The sequence below is a fragment of the Chiloscyllium plagiosum genome, chromosome 20 (genome assembly GCF_004010195.1).
Source record: "Chiloscyllium plagiosum isolate BGI_BamShark_2017 chromosome 20, ASM401019v2, whole genome shotgun sequence".
NCBI classification, from domain to species: domain Eukaryota; kingdom Metazoa; phylum Chordata; class Chondrichthyes; order Orectolobiformes; family Hemiscylliidae; genus Chiloscyllium; species Chiloscyllium plagiosum.
This window is the reverse complement of record NC_057729.1, coordinates 61185262-61203591: the sequence shown is the minus strand read 5'-3', so window position 1 is coordinate 61203591 and position 18330 is coordinate 61185262. Positions and strand designations below refer to the sequence as shown.

Below are 18330 nucleotides of genomic sequence, written 5' to 3'. Positions count from 1 at the left end.
TGTGATGTGATTCACTTTGGTAAGAGTAATAAAAAGATGGGGTACTGGGCTAACGGTCGGATACTTGGTAGTGTGGATGAGCAGAGGGATCTTGGTGTCCATGTACACAGATCTTTGAAAGTTGCCACCCAGGTAAATAGTGTGGTGAAGAAGGCATATGGCGTACTGGCTTTTATTGGTAGAGGAATTGAGTACTGAGGTCATGTTGCAGTTGTATAAGACTCTGGTGCGTCCGCATCTGGAGTATTGTGTGCAGTTTTGGTCGCCATACTATAGGAAGGATGTGGGGGCACTGGAACGGGTGCAGAGGAGGTTTACCAGTATGTTTCCTGGTATGGTAGAAAGAACATATGAGGACAGGCTGAGGCACTTGGGGTTGTTTTCAATGGTGTAAAGAAGGTTTAGGGGTGACTTGATGATTAGGGGTTTAGATAGGGTTGACAGTGAGAATCTTTTTCCACGTATGGAGTCAGCTATTATGAGGGGGCATAGCTTTAAATTAAGGGGGAGTTGGTATAGGACAGATGTTAGGGGTAGGTTCTTTACTCAGCGAGTCGTGAGTTCATGGAATGCCCTGCCAGTAGCAGTGGTGGACTCTCCCTGTTTATGGGCATTTAAGCGGGCATTGGATAGGCATATGGAGGATAGTGGGCTAGTGTAGGTTAGGTGGGTTTGGATCGGCGCAACATCGAGGGCCGAAGGGCCTGTACTGCGCTGTATTCTTCTATGTTCTATTTTAGGAAATTGTTTACTTTTTGTCTAAGTTCACTTTTGCTTCAACTAATTTTCTCACATGTTTCAATTGATTGTACTTGCCTTTTGAAGTAAACCAAGGTATAATATTGAGTCTAACCTCCAATTTAACCCATCTTCCAAGACCCCCCTCTCTAGTTACCTGCTATCAGTTCAGAAATCCACAAGTTATGCTTACTGAATGTTGAGGGCATGTGACTGCATTCCATTTTAAATGATGTAATGTTCCTTTCTTTTTAAAGTTACATTCTGAATGCAGTCTAAGTTTTTCTGTTGCTTTGAAGATTTCTCATAGGGGCCAACTTCAAAGTGATGAATTATTTTAAATCTTAGTTTGATAAGTGCCATATACATACGTACCAGTGCTGGAGCAATTGCCTTGAGAGTTACAGCAAGCCTGTAACTGTATTTAAAATCATGGTTTAGGACTGAGTCACAGAGCAACCAATCCACAATAGAAATTATTTGACAAAATTGTTAGGAAGGGAAATACCCTTACCTCAAGAAAGAAAATTCTTAATGATGAGGGCAGGGGCAAAAATGTCTGTTATACCCCAGTCTTTGAAGACAAACTGGTCTCATTTGTGATGTTACAAGTGAGTTCATTGGAGTTCTCTAAACTACACAATTAGTGGTTAGACCATAAGACATAGGAGTGGAAGTAAGGCCATTCGGCCCATCGAGTCCACTCCACCATTTAATCATGTCTGATGGGCATTTCAACTCCACTTACCCGCATTCTCCCCGTAGCGCTTAATTCCTTGTGACATCAAGAATTTATCAATCTCGGCCTTGAAGACATTTAGCGTCCCAGCCTTCACTGCACTCAGCTGCAATGAATTCCACAGACCCACCACACTCTGGCTGAAGAAATGTCTCCGCATTTCTGTTCTGAATTTACCCCCTCTAATTCTAAGGCTGTGTCCATGGGTCCTAGTCTCCTTGCCTAACGGAAACAATTTCCTAGCGTCCACCCTCTCCAAACCATGTATTATCTTGTAAGTTTATATTAGATCTCCCCTTAATCTTCTAAACTCCACTGGACACGCTCCAATGCCAGTATGTCCCTCCTGAGGTGTGGGGCCCAAAACTGGACACAGTACTCCAAATGGGACCTAACCAGAGCTTTATAAAGTCTCAGTAACACAACGGTGCTTTTATATTCCAACCCTCTTGAGGTAAATGACAACATTGCATTTGCTTTCTTAATCAAGGATTCAACCTGCATGTTTACCTTTAGACAATCCTCGACTAGCACTCCCAGATCCCTCTGTACTTTGGCTTTACGAATTTTCTCACCGTTTAGAAAGTAGTCCATGCTTGTATTCTTTTTTCCAAAGTGCAAGACCTCGCATTTGCTCACATTGAACTTCATCAGCCATTTCCTGGACCACTCTCCCAAACTGTCTAGATCCTTCTGCAGCCTCCCCACTTCCTCAGTACTACCTGCCTGTCCACTTAACTTTGTATCATCGGCAAACTTCGTTAGAATGCCCCCAGTCCCTTCATCCAGATCATTCATATATATAATGTGAACAGCTGCGGCCCCAACACTGAACCCTGCGGGACACCGATTGTCACCGGCTGCCATTCCGAAAAAGAACCTTTTATCCCCTCTCTGCCTTCTGTCAGACAGCCAATCCTCGATCCATGCCAGTAGCTCATCTCGAACACCATGGGCCCTCGCCTTACTCAGCAGCCTCCCGTGTGGTACCTTGTCAAAAGCCTTTTGGAAGTCTAGGTAGACCACATCCACTGGGTTTCCCTGGTCTAACCTACTTGTCACCTCTTCAAAGAATTCTAACAGGTTTGTCAGACATGACCTCCTCTTACTAAATCCATGTTGACTTATTCTAATCCGACCCTGCTCTTCCAAGAATTTAGAAACCTCATCCTTAACGATGGATTCTAGAATTTTACCAACAACCGAGGTTAGGCTAATTGGCCTATAATTTTCCATCTTTTGTCTTGCTCCTTTCTTGAACAAGGGGGTTACAACAGCGGTCTTCCAATCATTCGGGACTTTCCATGACTCCAGTGACTTTTGAAAGATCTCAACCAATGCCTCCGCTATTTGCTCAGCCACCGCCCTCAGAACTCTAGATGTAGCCCGTCGGGGCCAGGAGATTTATCAATTTTAAGACCTTTTAGCTTATCATTAGGCTTCCAGCATCAGTTTTGAAGTGGCCCAATGTCTACTTTTGCCTGTCGTTTGTTTCTTATGTATTGAAAGAAACTTTTACTATCATTTCTAATATTACTGGCTAGCCTACCTTCATATTTGATCCTCTCCTTCCTTATTTCTCTCTTTGTTATCCTCTGTTTGGGAAATCTTCTGATTTCCCAGTGCTCTTGGCCACTTTATAGGATCTCTCTTTTTCTTTGATACATTTCCTGCATTCCTTTGTCAGCCATGGCTGTCTAATCCCTCCCTGGATAATCTTTCTTTTCTTGGCGATGAACCTCTATCCTCAATTATACCTACAAACTCCTGCCATTTTTGCTCTACTGTCTTCCCTGCTAAGCTCTGCTTCCGGTCGATTTTCGTCAGTTCCCCTCTTATGTCCTCGTAATTACCTTTGTTTAACTGTAACACCATTACATCCGATTTTGCCTTCTCTCTTTCAAACTGCAAACTGAACTCTACCATATGATCACTGTTTCCTAAGTGTTCCCTTAATTTAAGATCTTTTATAAAGTCTTGTTCATTACATAGCACGAGGTCCAAAATAGCCTGCTCCCTTATGGGCTCCATGACAAGCTGTTCCAAAAAGCTATCCTGTCAGCATTCCACGAATTCCCTTTCTTTGGATCCACTGGCAACATTATTTACCCAGTCCACCTGCATATTGAAGTCCCCCATGATCACCGTGACCTTGCCTTTCTGACATACCTTTTCTATTTCCCGGTGCATGTTGCACCACTGGTCCTGACCACTGTTAGGAGGTCTGTACGTAACTCCCATTATGGTTTTTTTTCCTTTGTGGTTCCTCAATTCCACTCACACAGACTATACATCATCTGACCCTATGTCATTCAGTGCCATAGATTTAATTTTGTTCTTAACTAACAAGGCCACCCCGCTCCCTCTGCCCACTTCCCTGTCTTTTCGATAAGTTGTAAATCTTTGGATGTTTAACTGCCAGTCCTGAACCCCCTGCAACCTCTTCGCTAGAACATTGGTACCTGATCAGTTCAGGTGGAGACCGTTCCAACGGTACAGATCCCCCCGGTTCCAAAACTGATGCCAATGCCCCATGAAATGGAATCCCTCTTTCCCGCACCAATCCCTTAGCCACGTGTTTACTGTCCTAATTTTGTTATCCCTATGCCAATTGGCACGTGGCTCGGGCAGTAATCCGGAGATTATGACCCTTGAGGACCTGGTACTTCAATTTCCTTCCTATTGCTTGATAATCCCCAAACAGGTCCTCCATCCTAGCTTTACCTATGTTGTTAGTCCCAACGTGGACCACAACAACTGGATCCTCCCCCTCCCGCTCCAATATCCTTTCAAGCTGGTCAGAGATGTCCCGCACCCTGGCACCGGGCAGGCAACACACCGTGCAAGACTCCCAATCTGGCTTGCATAGGATACTATCTGACCCCCTAATTATAGAATTCCCTATAACAACAACTTGTATTTTTGCTCCCCCCTCTTGAATGGCCTTCTGCACCATGGTGCCGTGGTCAGCTGGCTCATCCTGTCCAGAGCCCTTTTCCTCATCCGTATAGGGAGCAGGAATCTCATACCTGTTGGACAAGGTCAAGGGCTGAGGCTCCTGCACTCCTGAACTCAAGTTTCCCCTGCCTGCCTCACTTACAGTCACACTCTGATGTCCCTGATCACTAACTGAATGTGAATTACTTAATTTCCCAGGTGTGACTGCCTCCTGAAACAAAGCGTCCAGGTCACTCTCCCCCTCCCTGATGTGCCGCAGTGTTTGAAGCTCAGATTCCATATCATCAACTCTGAGCTGGAGTTTTTCCAGCAACCAACACTTGCTGCAGATGTGGTCACTGCCATTCACAATGGGATCAGCCAGCTCCCACATCATACAGCTACAGTGCATCACCTGTCCAGCCATCTCTGCTTAGTTAATTACTTTATTACTTTGTATAGGTTTGAGTTAAAATACTTTTTGATACCTCTCTGCTATAGTCTTTTTCTAAAAAACAATTAATAGATAAACCAGATAAAGTAAAATTTTAACCATTCACCGATAAAGAAATAGAAAATCCTTACCTTAACAAACCAGAGTCCTATTTTTGGTTAGAGGAGGGGGGAGGTGGGAGACATGTGTAGTGTCTCGGGTTCAGCCACTGCCCAGATATACTATCGGCAGTTCCCTGGACGTCGCTCCCACTCTTCCTACTTATTAACTAGGTTAGAGGAGGGCGGCAGGTGGGAGACACTACAGCAGTAGAGTCTCTGGTTTAGCTGCCTTGCTGATATATATGGTCACTGCTTTCCTTCCCGGCTGCCCCTCCGGTCCACATCACTTCCTCCGCTGCTCCCGCTCCTTCTCTGCTGTTGCTCACACTTAAAATGGCCGTTGGCTTCGAAGGGTGAGTATTTATACTCACTGCTTACCTTCCCGGCTACCCCTCTGGTCCCCGTCACTTCCTCTGCTGCTCCCGCTCCTTCTGTGAAAGAGAAAAGCTCCGCTGCCCACTACCAGTAAGTAATTTTAATAAAAACTGCCTTACCTTATCTGCAGTCTTCCGAGTTCGTCCTACCTCCGCTGCTGCTCGCACTTAAAAACATGGTTAACGTGTAATGGCTCACATTTTGTAGTGGTTAGGACAATGAAACTTTTATCAACATTATTTTTCTGAAACAGAGCAGCTTCGGGAGCCTGCAGGTGTATAATGTTAAAAATGATCTGTAGCTTTTATACGTTAAAGGGGAGATATGGTTAGGCTTACAGGCTTACTAGAAAGGAGCTCAGAAATGGACTGAGGAGAGCGGGGGCTCATGAAAAAGGCTTGGCAGGAAGGATTAGGGAGAACCCAAGGCATTTTACTCATAGAGTCATAGAGATGTACAGCATGGAAACAGACCCTTCGGTCCAACCTGTCCATGCCGACCAGATATCCCAACCCAATCTAGTCTCACCTGCCAGCACCCAGCCCATATCCCTCCAAACCCTTCCTATTCATATGCTCATCCAAATGCCTCTTAAATGTTGCAATTGTACTAGCCTCCACAACTTCCTCTGGCAGCTCATTCCATACACATACCACCCTCTGTGGAAAAGGTTGCCCCGTAGGTCTCTTTTATACCTTCCCCTCTCACCCTAAACCTATGCCCTCTAGTTCTGGACTCCCTTACCCCAGGGAAAAGACTTTGCCTATCTACCCCATCCATGCCCCTCATAATTTTGTAAACCTCTACAAGGTCACCCCTCAGCCTCCGACACTCCAGGGAGAACAGCCTCAGCCTGTTCACCTTCTCCCTGTAGCTCAAATCCTCCAACTTCTGGATTCGTTTAAGAAAGAGTTGGATAGAGCTCTCAAGGATAGTGGAATCAAGGGTTATGGCGATAAGGCAGGAACAGGATACTGATTGAGGATGATCAACCATGATCATAATGAATGGTGGTGCAGGCTCGAAGGGCAGAATGGCCTACTCCTGCACTTATTGTCTATTGTCTATTTCTGGTAACATCCTTGTAAATCTTTTTTGAACCCTTTCAAGTTTCACAACATTTTTTCGATAGGAAGTAGACGAGAATTGCGTGCAATATTCCAACAGTGGCCTAACCAATGTCCTGTACAGCCACAATATTATCTCCCAACTCCTGTACTCAATACTCTGACCAATAAAGGAAAGCATACCAAATGCCACCTTCACTATCCTATCTACCTGTGACTCTACCTTCAAGGAACTATGAATCTGCACTCCAAGGTCTCTTTGTTCAGCAACACTGGACCTTACCATTGCGTGTATAAGTCCTGCTAAGATTTGCTTTCCCAAAATGCAGCATCTCTCATTTATCTGAATTAAACTCCATCTACCACTCCTCAGCCTATTGGCTTATCTGGTCAAGATCCTGTTGTAATCTGACACATGAGAAATAAGAGAATGAGGGAGAAGGTAGGACCAGTCAGGGATAGCGGAGGGAACTTGTGCGTGGAGCCTAAGCAGATAGGGGAATCCCTCAATGAGGTTTTTGCTTCGGTTTTCACTAAGGAAAGGGACGTAAGGAAAGGAATGAAAACTTAGAGGAGCTGGGAAACAGGTTTGAGCGGATCAACATTGATGAAGTTGATGTGCGGGAAATTTTGGCAAACATTAAGATTGATATGTCCCCAGGGGTAGACCTGATTTATCCTAGATTGCTCCGGGAAGCAAGAAAGGAGGTTGTTAAGCCGCTGGCAAAATCTTTGCTTTCTCACTCTCCACGGAGGGAGGAGAATGTTGCCCTTCTTTTCAAGAAGGGGAATAGGGAAATCTCTGGCAATTACAGACCAGTTAATCTTGTATCTGTGGTCAGCAAGGTTTTGGAAAGAATTGAGGAATAGGATTTATGACTTTTTTGAAAAGCATAGCGTGATTAAAGGCAGTCAACATGGCTTTGTGAGGGGCAGGTCATGCCTCTCAAATCTTAGAGTTCTTTTGATGAGGTGACAAGACAGATCAACAAAGTTCGAGCAGTGGATGTGGTGTATATGGACTTCAGTGAGGCATTTGATAAGGTTCCCCATGGTAGGCTAATAAAGTCAGGAGGCATGGGATGCAAGGAGATTTGGCTATCTGGATTCAGAATTGGTCGGCTGACAAGGCAAAGATGGTTCGAGATAGAAAGTATTCTTCATAGAGGTCAGTGGTGAGCGGTGTCCCGCAGGGCTCTGTTCTTGGGCGTCTGCTCTTTGTAGTTTTTATAAATGACTTGGATGAGGAGGTTAAGGAGTGGATGAGTAAATTTGCTGATGACACAAAGGATGGGGGTACAGTTGATATCAAGAGCTGTTGCAGGCTGCAGCGTGACATAGGATGCAGAGCTGGGCTGAGAATGGGCAGATGGGAGTTTGACCTGGATAAATGCGAAGTGATGCATTTTAGAAGGTCAAACTTGAATGCTGAATATAGGGTTAAAGACAGGGATCTTGCAGTGTGGAGGAATAGAGGGATCTTGGTGTGCAAGTGCATAGATCCCTCAAAAGTTGCCATGCTGTGTATAGGAAGGTTAAGAAAGCATATGGTGTTTTGGCTTTCATTAACAGGGGGATCGAGTTTGAGCTGTGAGGTTTTGCTGCAGCTCTCCCAGACCCTGGTGAGACCACACTTGGAATATTGTGTCTAGTTCTGGTCGCCGTATTATAGGAAAGATGCACAGGCTTTGGACAGGGTGCAAAGAAGGTTTACAAGGATGGTGGCTGGACTGGAAGACTTGTCTTACAAAGAGAGGTTGACTTAGCTCGGACTTTTCTCTCTGGAGAGGAGGAGGAAGAGAGATGACCTGATCAAGGCATACAAGGTAATGAGAGGCATGGATAGAGTCATTAGCCAGAGACTTTTCCCAGGGCAGGATTGACTGGCACGAGAGATCATAGTTTTAAGGTATAGAGGAGACGTCAGAAATAGGTTCTTTACGCAGAGTTGTGAATGTATGGAATTTGTTGTCAGCAGTGGTGATGGAAGCAGAGTCATTAGGGACATTTAAGTAACTGCTGGACATGCACATGGACGGCAGTGAGTTGGGGTGTTCGTAGGTTAGGTTATTTTATTTTAGATTAGGAATAATCCTCTGCCCAACATTGTGGGCCGAAGGGCCTGTTCTGTGCTATGTTCTATTAGTCATTTGTAGAGTTTAATTTGGGGCTGTGGTGTCAACGTTTGGAGGACTTTTTAAAGATTAATTCATAGAATGTTGGGGTGGAGTGGGGGAGATCACTGGTTAGACTAGTATTTATTGCCCATCCCTTGAGGAAAATACTAGCAGGCTGTCTCTTTGAAAGACTGCTGCCTTTGGAATGTTGATGCATCCACTGTGCCATTAGAAAGGGAGCTTGAGGATTTTGACCCAGCAACAATGTAGGAATGCCAATTATAGTTCTGGATTGCGATGTTGAGTAGCTTGGAAGAGAACCTACAGCAGTGGTGTTCCCATGCACCTGATGTCCTTAGGTGGCTTATTGTCGCAGGAATCAAAGGTACTGTTAAAGGAGCAATTGTGTTACTGCACTTTGTATTTTGGATGGTACGCCGTATTGTCACTGTGCATTAGTACTGAATGGAGTGAATGTTAAAGTTGCTAAATAAGGTGTTGATCAATGGGCTGCTTTGTCCTGGAAAATGTTAAGCTTATTGCAATGTTGGAACTGTTTGTCCAGGCAAGTGGAAAGTATTTTATCACAGTCCTGACTTGCGTCTTGAAGACGGTGGATGGTCTTTGGAAAGTTAGTATGTCAGTTGCTTATTGTGGAATTCCTACTGTTTTTAGCCACATATTTGTATGGATTGTCCAGTTTCTGATTGATTGTAACACTCAGTGGATGATTGGACAACAGTAACACTATTTAATGTCCTGTCAGATTATCTTTGCCTGGTATTTGGTGGCTCAAGTGTTACTTGCCACTTTTCTGCGCAAACCTGGATATTGTCCAGGTCTTGCTCCATTTGAGCATGGACTGCTTCAGTATCTGAGGAGTCACAAGTGGTGCTGAACATTGTGCAATCAGTGAATATCTCCACTTCCAGCCTTATGACAGAGGGAAGGTCAGATGAAGCAACTGAAGATGATTAGGCCTAGAACACTACATACCACGGAACTCCTTGTTCTTTTGGTGCTGAGTTAACTGATCTCCAACAACTACAAAAATCTTTAATTGTTTTGGGTACAGATTCAACCAGTGGAGTGTTTTCATCCTGATTTCCATTGACTGTGGTTTTGCTTGGGCTTCTTGATGCTAAACTTAATTGAATGCTACCTTGATACCAAGGTCGATAATTTTCACCACCCCTCTAGAGTTCAGCTCTCTTTTGTCCATATTTTTACCAAAGCTATAATTAGGTCAGGAACTTGCTAGAACCCAAACTGCACATTGGTGAGCACGTTATTCCTTTAGGCAAATGTCACTTGGTAGTATTGCAATGTTGGGTACAGTATTTGTGAATTAGAAGGCAGGATGTTAAAATTGAATGTTTGTAAAATGATGGGGAGGAGAGTTTGTGGTTCCTTTAGATTTTTTTTCTTTGCTTAGAGTTTTAAGAGTGTCTGGGGTAGCAGCATGACAGTAGTCAGGTGCTCATATTGAAACATTTGTATCAAAGATTATACTGTTAGCAGGCAAAGCAGCATTTTTACGAAGACAATACATTTTTAAATTTCGCCAATTAATTTAAGATAGGTAGGTGGAGACTAAGGACCAATTAAACTTAAATCTGGTGGTTTTGACAACTGAAAATCAATCTGATTGTAAAGAAGTTTAACAAGACATCAAGGGAATAAAAGAAGAGGGCATTTGAAAATTGGCAGAGAGCAAACTGTCATCTGAGATTAGCGCACTCGGCTCTGAGTAACCATCTGACTAAAGGTACAGCGGCACTCTTAGCTAATATTCCGAAAGCGCAAAATCGAAGGAGGAGGCGTTCTTGAAAGATGATCAGCGGAGAGGGTGCGGAGTATTCTGGAAGACGTATCCTGGCTGTAATTTCAATAGAACTGAGGTCTAACTTTTTAGTTGTATTTTGTAAGTGGGACTTTTAGTTATTGGAACAGTATACCATTAGAATTTTGTTTATTTGGGAATAGTGGTAACAGGGGAATTGTTCAATTTGTTAGTGGTTCTATTAATTTATTCACTGGAGTTAGATAAATTGTTACTTGTTGATTACAAGGAGTGAAGGGATTTCATTTAACCAGTCCTTTATAACAGATTGGAATGCGAGAGGTAGGTTATACCACTTTTCACACTTAACAGATTGAGGTGAGGCGAGCCTGTCTGGGTGTTTTGGTTTTAGTTATCAGAGGTGGGTTTTGATCTCGGCCTCCTACCAGTAGCGCTGTCGATGACTCCTGCATCTCTTTACAGGTGATTGAGAATAAAATGGTGCAATAATTAGCTGCAAAATCTCAGCAGGTCTGGCAGTATCTGTAAGGAGAGAAAAGAGCTGATGTTTCGAGTCTAACTGACCCTTTGTCAAAGCTTTGACAAAAAGGTCAGTTTTACTCAACGTCAGCTCTTTTCTCTCCTTACAGATGCTGCCAGACCAGCTGAGATTTTGCAGCTTTTTCTCGTTTGGTTTCAGATTCCAGCATCCGCAGTAATTTGCTTTTATCCAATAATTAGCTGGGTTGTATTTATCCTGCTTTAATGGATAGAACATATCTGGCGATTTTCTGCATTGTTTGGTAGATTAAACAGCATAGTCAACTTGATCAGAGGCCGAGTGAATGTGAGGTTTTCCAAGCTTAGTTTTAGAGATTGTCAAATTCAGACAGCAGCCTTTAAGTTTAAAATAGTCTGAGAGGCATGACATGATAGTGGCACTTGAATCCTTTGACTAACTCAGATGCTGATTACTGTAACTGAGAATTGTTATGTGAGAAAGGGTGGAGGGCTCTTGTGACAATAGTAGTGTCCCTGCCTCTGGGCCAGAAGGTCTGTGTTCAAGTGTAACACAGTACCTGTAGTTGATAATTTGGTTCAAAGTTGGAACTTAATGCTAAAGGGCTTTGAGGTTTATTGTGAGAAATAGGTTCCAGTGCAAGAGGTGAGCTGGGTGGCATGGGGGAATTAAACACATGGATCGAGCACCCTACCTGCAGAGATGTCAGCGGTGGAGTGTCATCAACCACAGTGTGATAGGACTGTAGGGAAAGCAGCTGATTGGTGAATATTTCTAGTCTTAAACTGAAGACATTTCCTTTTCATTTAGTGTTTAGCCTGTTTTTCTCTCAAATATTTCAAATATAAGATCGATACTGGTGTTTTTATTTATTGTATATGATTTTTATATGAACTGCACGGAATTGGCAGACTGAGCTTATCAGGTACCTGTTGATCCAGAATAAATTATATAGGAAAAGCCAACGGAGAGCTGTAGACCAGTGTCTACAGGAAAGCCACACGCACTGACTAGATACTCGACTACAGGAACAATCATCCCAACACCCACAAACAGAGCTCCATTTGAACATTATTTAAACGAGCCACAACTCTCTGCAGCACCCAGGAACTACAAGAAGCCGAGGAAAAACAGCTATACAACGTATTCAGGATTAATGGGTACTCAATAATCACAATCCGCTAATTCTGGCACGACAGACCTAAACAGGAAGACACAACGTGCCCAGAGACTTGAGCCACCCTGCCATACGTTAAAGACGTCTCAGATGACGACCAGATTTCTCTAGCCCCTATGTATCATGGTCACCCACAAATCTCCACCACACTGAAACAGCTCCTGATGAATTTAAAGGACCCTGTACCAACAACCAGCAGAACAAACATCAGATACAAAATATCCTGCAAGGACTGCAACAAACATTATCCTGGACAGACAGGGAGGAAACTAGCTATCAAAACACATGACCAACTATCATTAGTATTCATACATAGGCGAAGAGGGACATCAGTTTGACTGGGACAATACAGCCATCCTGAGACAGGCTAAACAGAGACATGCGGCATGGTGGCTCAGTGGTTAGCACTGCTGCCTCACAGCACCAGGGTCCCAGGTTCGATTCCAGCCTCTGGCGACACGTCTGTGTGGAGTTTGCATGTTCTCCCCGTGTCTGCGTGGGTTTCCTCCCACAGTCCAAAGATGTGCAGGTCAGGTGAATTGGACATGCTAAATTGCCCCTAGTGTTAGGTGCATTAGTCAGAGGGAAATGGGACGGGGTGGGTTACTGTTCGGTGGGTCAGTGTGGATTCTTGGGCCGAAGGGCCTGTTTTCACACTGTAGGGAATCTAATCTAATCATGCACGGGAATTCGTAGAGGCTTGGCATTCAAACAAACTCCATTAACAAAAACATTAATTTGGACCCCATTTACCAACCTCTAGGAAAAAGCACTGGAAGTGATATCACCAACCACAACAGACCCATAAATAGTAAAACACCCAAGACACACCCACAACAAGTGGGACAGAACACCAGTGCTTCATCAGAGGCTCACTGATGTTACCTAGCATGATGTTGAAACGTCTGAGAACAAATCAACAGCTCAGCGAGCAAACTTAAACCTGAACCTCACCCTGAGCTATAAATCTTCTCCAAAATTACAGAACTTTGGTTAGGCTACAGTTGAAGTACTGTGTGCAGTTTCGGTCACTGCACTTTAGGAAGGAAGTGGTTATAGTAGGGGAGATTCACTAGGATGTTTCCTGGGATGGAACACTTTAGTGAAGAAGTGATACTAGATAAGCTCAGGTTGTTTCCTTTGGAAAATAGAAGGGTGGGTTTTACCTGACAGATGTATTTGGGGTGGTGGGGGTGGGGAAGTGTGATAGAAAGTAGCTGTCCTCCCTTCATTGAAGGATCAATAACAAGGGAGTGTACTTCTAAGATGGGAGGCGGTAAGCTTAGAGGGGATTTGAGGAAGAAATGTTTCAGCCAGAGGGGTGCAATACCTGTTTAGTTGAAGCAGAAAACCTCAAGCCTTCAATAAGGATGAACATTTGAAATGTCATAATATTCAAGATTATGGCCCTCGTGTTAGTGGAGCCAGGGTAGATTTAGCATAGTTTTGATGGTACAGAGTCGATGGACTAAAGGGCCTCCTCAGAACTGTACGATTCTATGATGAAACAAAACAATCTTGGTGTATTATAACAATGCTTTGTCAGGTGACACATTTTCTTCAGAGTCATATCACTCATTTTACACTTCGCCAGAAAGAGTTGCTGAGGATTCAGAGCCAATTAGTGAATTGCCAGACTCTTTAATGCTGTTAGCCCTGCTGTAACAGTCCATGTAAAAGTTGCACATTGTTGAATGAAATGTGGAAATTTAATAACAAAGTTAATAAATTGAAGCATGAGGTCTTATTTATGACATACCTTCAATGTAGGCAAAATATTATTTTTAAAAATTTGGTTTTCAGAAGGTTTGAAAGATACAAAAACTGAAAAACTGTTTCTCTTTAGTTGGGCTGATCACTCCTGATGCATCAGCAAAGACTGTTCGTATTGTATCATGATGAGTCTTGTGCTTACTCAAATGATTGTTGTGAAAAGAGGTTCTTCTGCTAATCACTAATTTCTCCTATTCAAGGAAAATGTTAGCTGTCTGAACACGAGCCTGGTGATCTTAATGTTAGCGAGACGCAAGGGCAAACTGCCATTCTATCTGAATGCTTTACGGGAAAAGGAGCACTGCGAGAAATATCCAGGCTTCCTCCTCAATAATTTCCACAGCTTGTTGCGCTTCTGGCAAGAGCATTACCTCAACAAAGATAAGGACAGCACATGCCTGGAGAATGTGAGTGTGCAAAGCTGAGGCATGAATCTTAAAGTTTTCAAATCCTTAAACACAAGTTGAATATGTTCTTACTTAGGATTCATGCCTGTAGGATTTAAATTTTATAATGTTAATTTACTATCTTTAAATATGTAATCAGGCCAGCATCCTGATGATTGACCAGATGGCTATCCTTTGTCTTGAGCTGTATGTCTAGATGGTTGCTGTGCAGTGGGGATGTTGACATTTGTCTAAGAAATTATAAAAAGATTTATTTAATAGTGCATTTATGATCAACCCTTAAAACTGAAGGTTAAAGTTCACTCACTGTGCTAAACTTGACCTCAGGTGAATTGTGTCTAGAATCATAACTCATTGTCCAATTCTGTGAAGCTTTGAAGTGGGGCTCGAAAACACTTGTGTACTTGTGCCAAGACTTGATTTGACTTGCATGGATAATATCTTGGTTTTTAGTTTTGCTGTCTGAACTTGCAAGGTTTTCAAGCGATTACAATCTGTCAACAGGCAGTTTGTCCTAAACTAATGAGATGTTGTTCCATCATGTGTAGTCTCCTAATTCACTCACCCATGCCTCTCTGTCCCAGATTCCCTTTTATTGTGATTTTTCTTCAATTACCAGTCTAATCAGAATATTAACATGGTCTTTGCTTCAAATACAGATTCACAGTCACTGATTTCTATATATTTCTCATTTAATGTTATCGACATCTTGATCCTTTTGTGCATCGGCTATACTAATTTTCTAGCCATCCTTCTGGAAAGCTTTACACAAAATTGTTCAGTTACCATGTCAGAGAGATGTACAGCATGGAAACAGATGCTTCATTCCAACTTGTCCATGCTGACCAGATACCCTAACCTAATCTGGTCCCATTTGTCCATACTTGGCCCATATTCCTCTAAACCCTTCCTATTCATATACCTATCCAGATGCCGCCTTAAATGGTGTAATTGTACCACCATTCACTACTTCCTCTAGCAGCTCATTCCATGCACGCACCACCCTCTGTGAAAAGATTGCCTCTTGGGTCCCTTTTTAAATATCACCCCCCTCACCCTGAACCTATGCCCTCCAGTTCTGAATGACTCCACCCCAGGGAAAAGACTGTCTATTTATCCTATCCATGCCCCTCGTGATTTTATAAACCCCTATAAGATCACCCCTCATCCTCTGACACTCCAGGAAAAACAGCTACTCCCTATTCAACCTCTCCCAAAGCTCATCCTCCAACCCTGGCAACATCAAAGAGAACAAAGAAAATTACAGCCCAGGAACAGGCCCTTCGGCCCTCCAAGTACTGTCCTTGTAAACTTTTTCTGAACCCTTTCAAGTTTCACAACATTCTTCCATGAGGAAGGAGACTGGAATTGCGCGCAATATTCCGAAAGTGGCCTAGCTAATGTCCTGCACAGTGCAACATGACCTCCCAACTCCTGTACTCAATACTCTGACCAATAAAGGCAAGCATACCAAACGCTGTCTTCACTATCCTATCTACCTGTGACTCTACTTTCAAGGAACTGTGAACCTGCACTCCAAGGTTTCTTTGTTCAGCAACACTCCCCAAAGCCTTCCTGTTAAGTAAAAAAGTCCTACTCTGATTTACTTTTCCACCCATAAATGCTCCTCGCATTTATCTAAATTAAACTCCATCTGCCACTTCTCAGCCCATTGGCCCACCTGATCAAGATCCTGTTGTAATCTGAGGAAACCTTCTTCGTTTCCACTACACCTCCAGTTTTGGTATCATCTGCAAACTTACTAAGTATACCTCCTGTGTTCACATCCAAATTATTTATGTAACTGATGAAAAGCAGTGGACCCAGCACCAATCCTTGTGGCACTCCACTGGTCACAGGCCTCCAGTCTGAAAAGAAACCCTCCACCACCACCCTCTGTCTTCTACCTTCAAGGCAGTTCTGTATCCAAATGGCTCGTTCTCCCTGTATTCCATGAGATTAACCTTATCCACCAGCCTCCCATGAGGAACCGGGTCATACACCTTAGTGAAGTCTATATGGATCACGTCTACTGCTCTGCCCTCATCAATCCTCTGTTATTTAAAAAAACTCAGTCAAGTCTGTGAGACATGGCGCACAAAGCCATGTTGACTATCCCTAATTAGTCCTTGCCTTTCTAAATACATGTAAATCCTGTCCTTCAGGATTCCATCCAACAATTTTCCCACCAGCGACGTCAGGCTCACCGGTCTATAGTTCCCTGGGTTTTCTTTACCACCTTTCTTAAATAGTGACACCACGTTAGCCAACCACCAGTTGTCTTTCAGCTCACCTGTGACTATCGATGATACAGATATCTCAGCAAGGGGCTCAGCATTCACTTCCCTAGCTCCACAGAGTTCTAGAATACACCTGATCAGGTCCTGGGGATTTATACACTTTTGAGTTTCAAGACATCCAGCGCCACCTCCTGTAATATGGATATTTTTCAAGATGTCATGTATTTCCCCACATTCTATATCTTCCTTGTTCTTCTCCACAGTAACTTACAATAGAAAATACTGTGTATAAATTGAGTGGTCAGTTGGGTATGGACTCTTGACTCCTGGTATGCAGGAGCTCCATCTCAACATCATTTGCTTCATTTTAGGACTTGGGCAGGAAAGCATCTGCTGAGACTCTTATGTTTTATGTTATAAGTTCAGATTTAAACCTGATCCTCTTCCTCCCACAGAGCTCTTGCATTAGCTTCAGTTACTGGAAAGAGACAGTATCGCTGCTCCTATGTCCTGACCAGACATCTCCTTGTGCAATCATTAGCTACATTGATGAAGTGTACATGAACATTGATAAAGACTTCACTGAAGATTGATATGCAGCTTGTGGACTAACTGGACTAATGCTTCACAAACAGCTGCAAAGTGAGCCCAAGACTATGGATATTCAGACCTTATTGTCTGATGTTTTTCCACACCTGCACTTGGATGTGGAAGAGCTGGCTAGTGATTTTTGCAGTTGTTTTTATTATAACCATGAATTGATGCCTTTTGTCTTTATTAACATCCTTTTGGGTTATTGGAACCTGTATGTTACTGACTTGGGGAGGAAGAAAGATATTCCATCATTGGGTGCAAGAGTAAAAGCTGCTTGAGAGCCAGCACTGCTTTGGGCCAAACATACTGTGGAGCACTTTTAAAATCGTTTTTTGAATATCCCGTTCTAATTTGGTATTTTAAATATTGACTTTGAAATGTGTCACTTTGCATCTTCCGATCTAAAAGTCTTTGTTATGGGAAGAAGCTATTGGCTAATGGCAACTTTCAGTGTAATCGCAGTGGCAAAGTATATTGAGAGTTTAAAATTAATATTTCATTCACAGCATTGTTTATTTTAAGTACATTGGTGAAACTCATTTGCTGTTATCAGGGTTTCAATGAGCTGTTTCTCTTCTGGAATCTGCTTTCAAGCATCAAGCCTAAAATTTATTGAACATGTACAGCTTATTAAATACTGAGTTTATAATATATACTGTGTATTAATAACTCCCAGAATTTGACTTGTACAATCTATTAAGTGTTTCTATGACTTTTTTTTTTGTAAAGCAAATCTGTAAGGGGATGTAGTGCATGGTTATTCTTAGCCTGTCTCCATCTGTTTATTTTAGTTTTCTCTTTTGCCAGTTTTCCTGAAGACAGTGACTCTTTACTGGGTGCAGTTCTGTAGGTGCTGGTCACCCTTGAGTATCTTGCACAAAGTAATACTTTTACAGTAATTGTCTGCAGTTTGTTGGATTGGAGCGGGGCACATCAAAGTTGAGCCAAGTTCTGTTCCTGAACTTGCAGCTGTAAACATTGATTGGAGTGTGTAAACTAAGTCTTTTTTTTTCTCCCTCTAACCTGTGATGCTGTTAGGCCACAGTGGTTTAATCAGTTGCTGATGGAAGTGTCTTCCTGGTCTGTGTGGCTCAGCTTTAAACTTTGAGCCATTAGGAGAGTGGTTTTTAATTGAACGCTAATTTGTGCATATAGTGTGTAAAAACAATAACTTCTCTAGATGAGTGGGTTGTATATATGTGTAAAATAATGATTAATGTGCCTGAGCTAGTGCAGTTTATAATTCTTGTGGAAGAATGGTGGAAGTTTTTTAAAAAAAAATCTATCCATGAGACATCAAATCACAAG

General features: G+C 42.8%; 1 protein-coding gene across 2 annotated transcripts in view; it reads left to right on the top strand.

The window, feature by feature from the left end:
• Nucleotides 1-17700, top strand: part of LOC122560343 (short transient receptor potential channel 4-associated protein-like) — a 95558-nt gene extending 77858 nt beyond the window's left edge. For both annotated transcript variants that reach the window (XM_043710992.1, XM_043710990.1), the window contains 2 exons: nucleotides 13982-14188; nucleotides 16884-17700. In XM_043710992.1, coding sequence (XP_043566927.1) covers nucleotides 13982-14188; nucleotides 16884-17021 — 345 coding nt within the window. In that variant the 3' untranslated portion in view covers nucleotides 17022-17700. The remainder of the gene's footprint in view (nucleotides 1-13981; nucleotides 14189-16883) is intronic.
• Nucleotides 17701-18330: the final 630 nt, after the last annotated feature.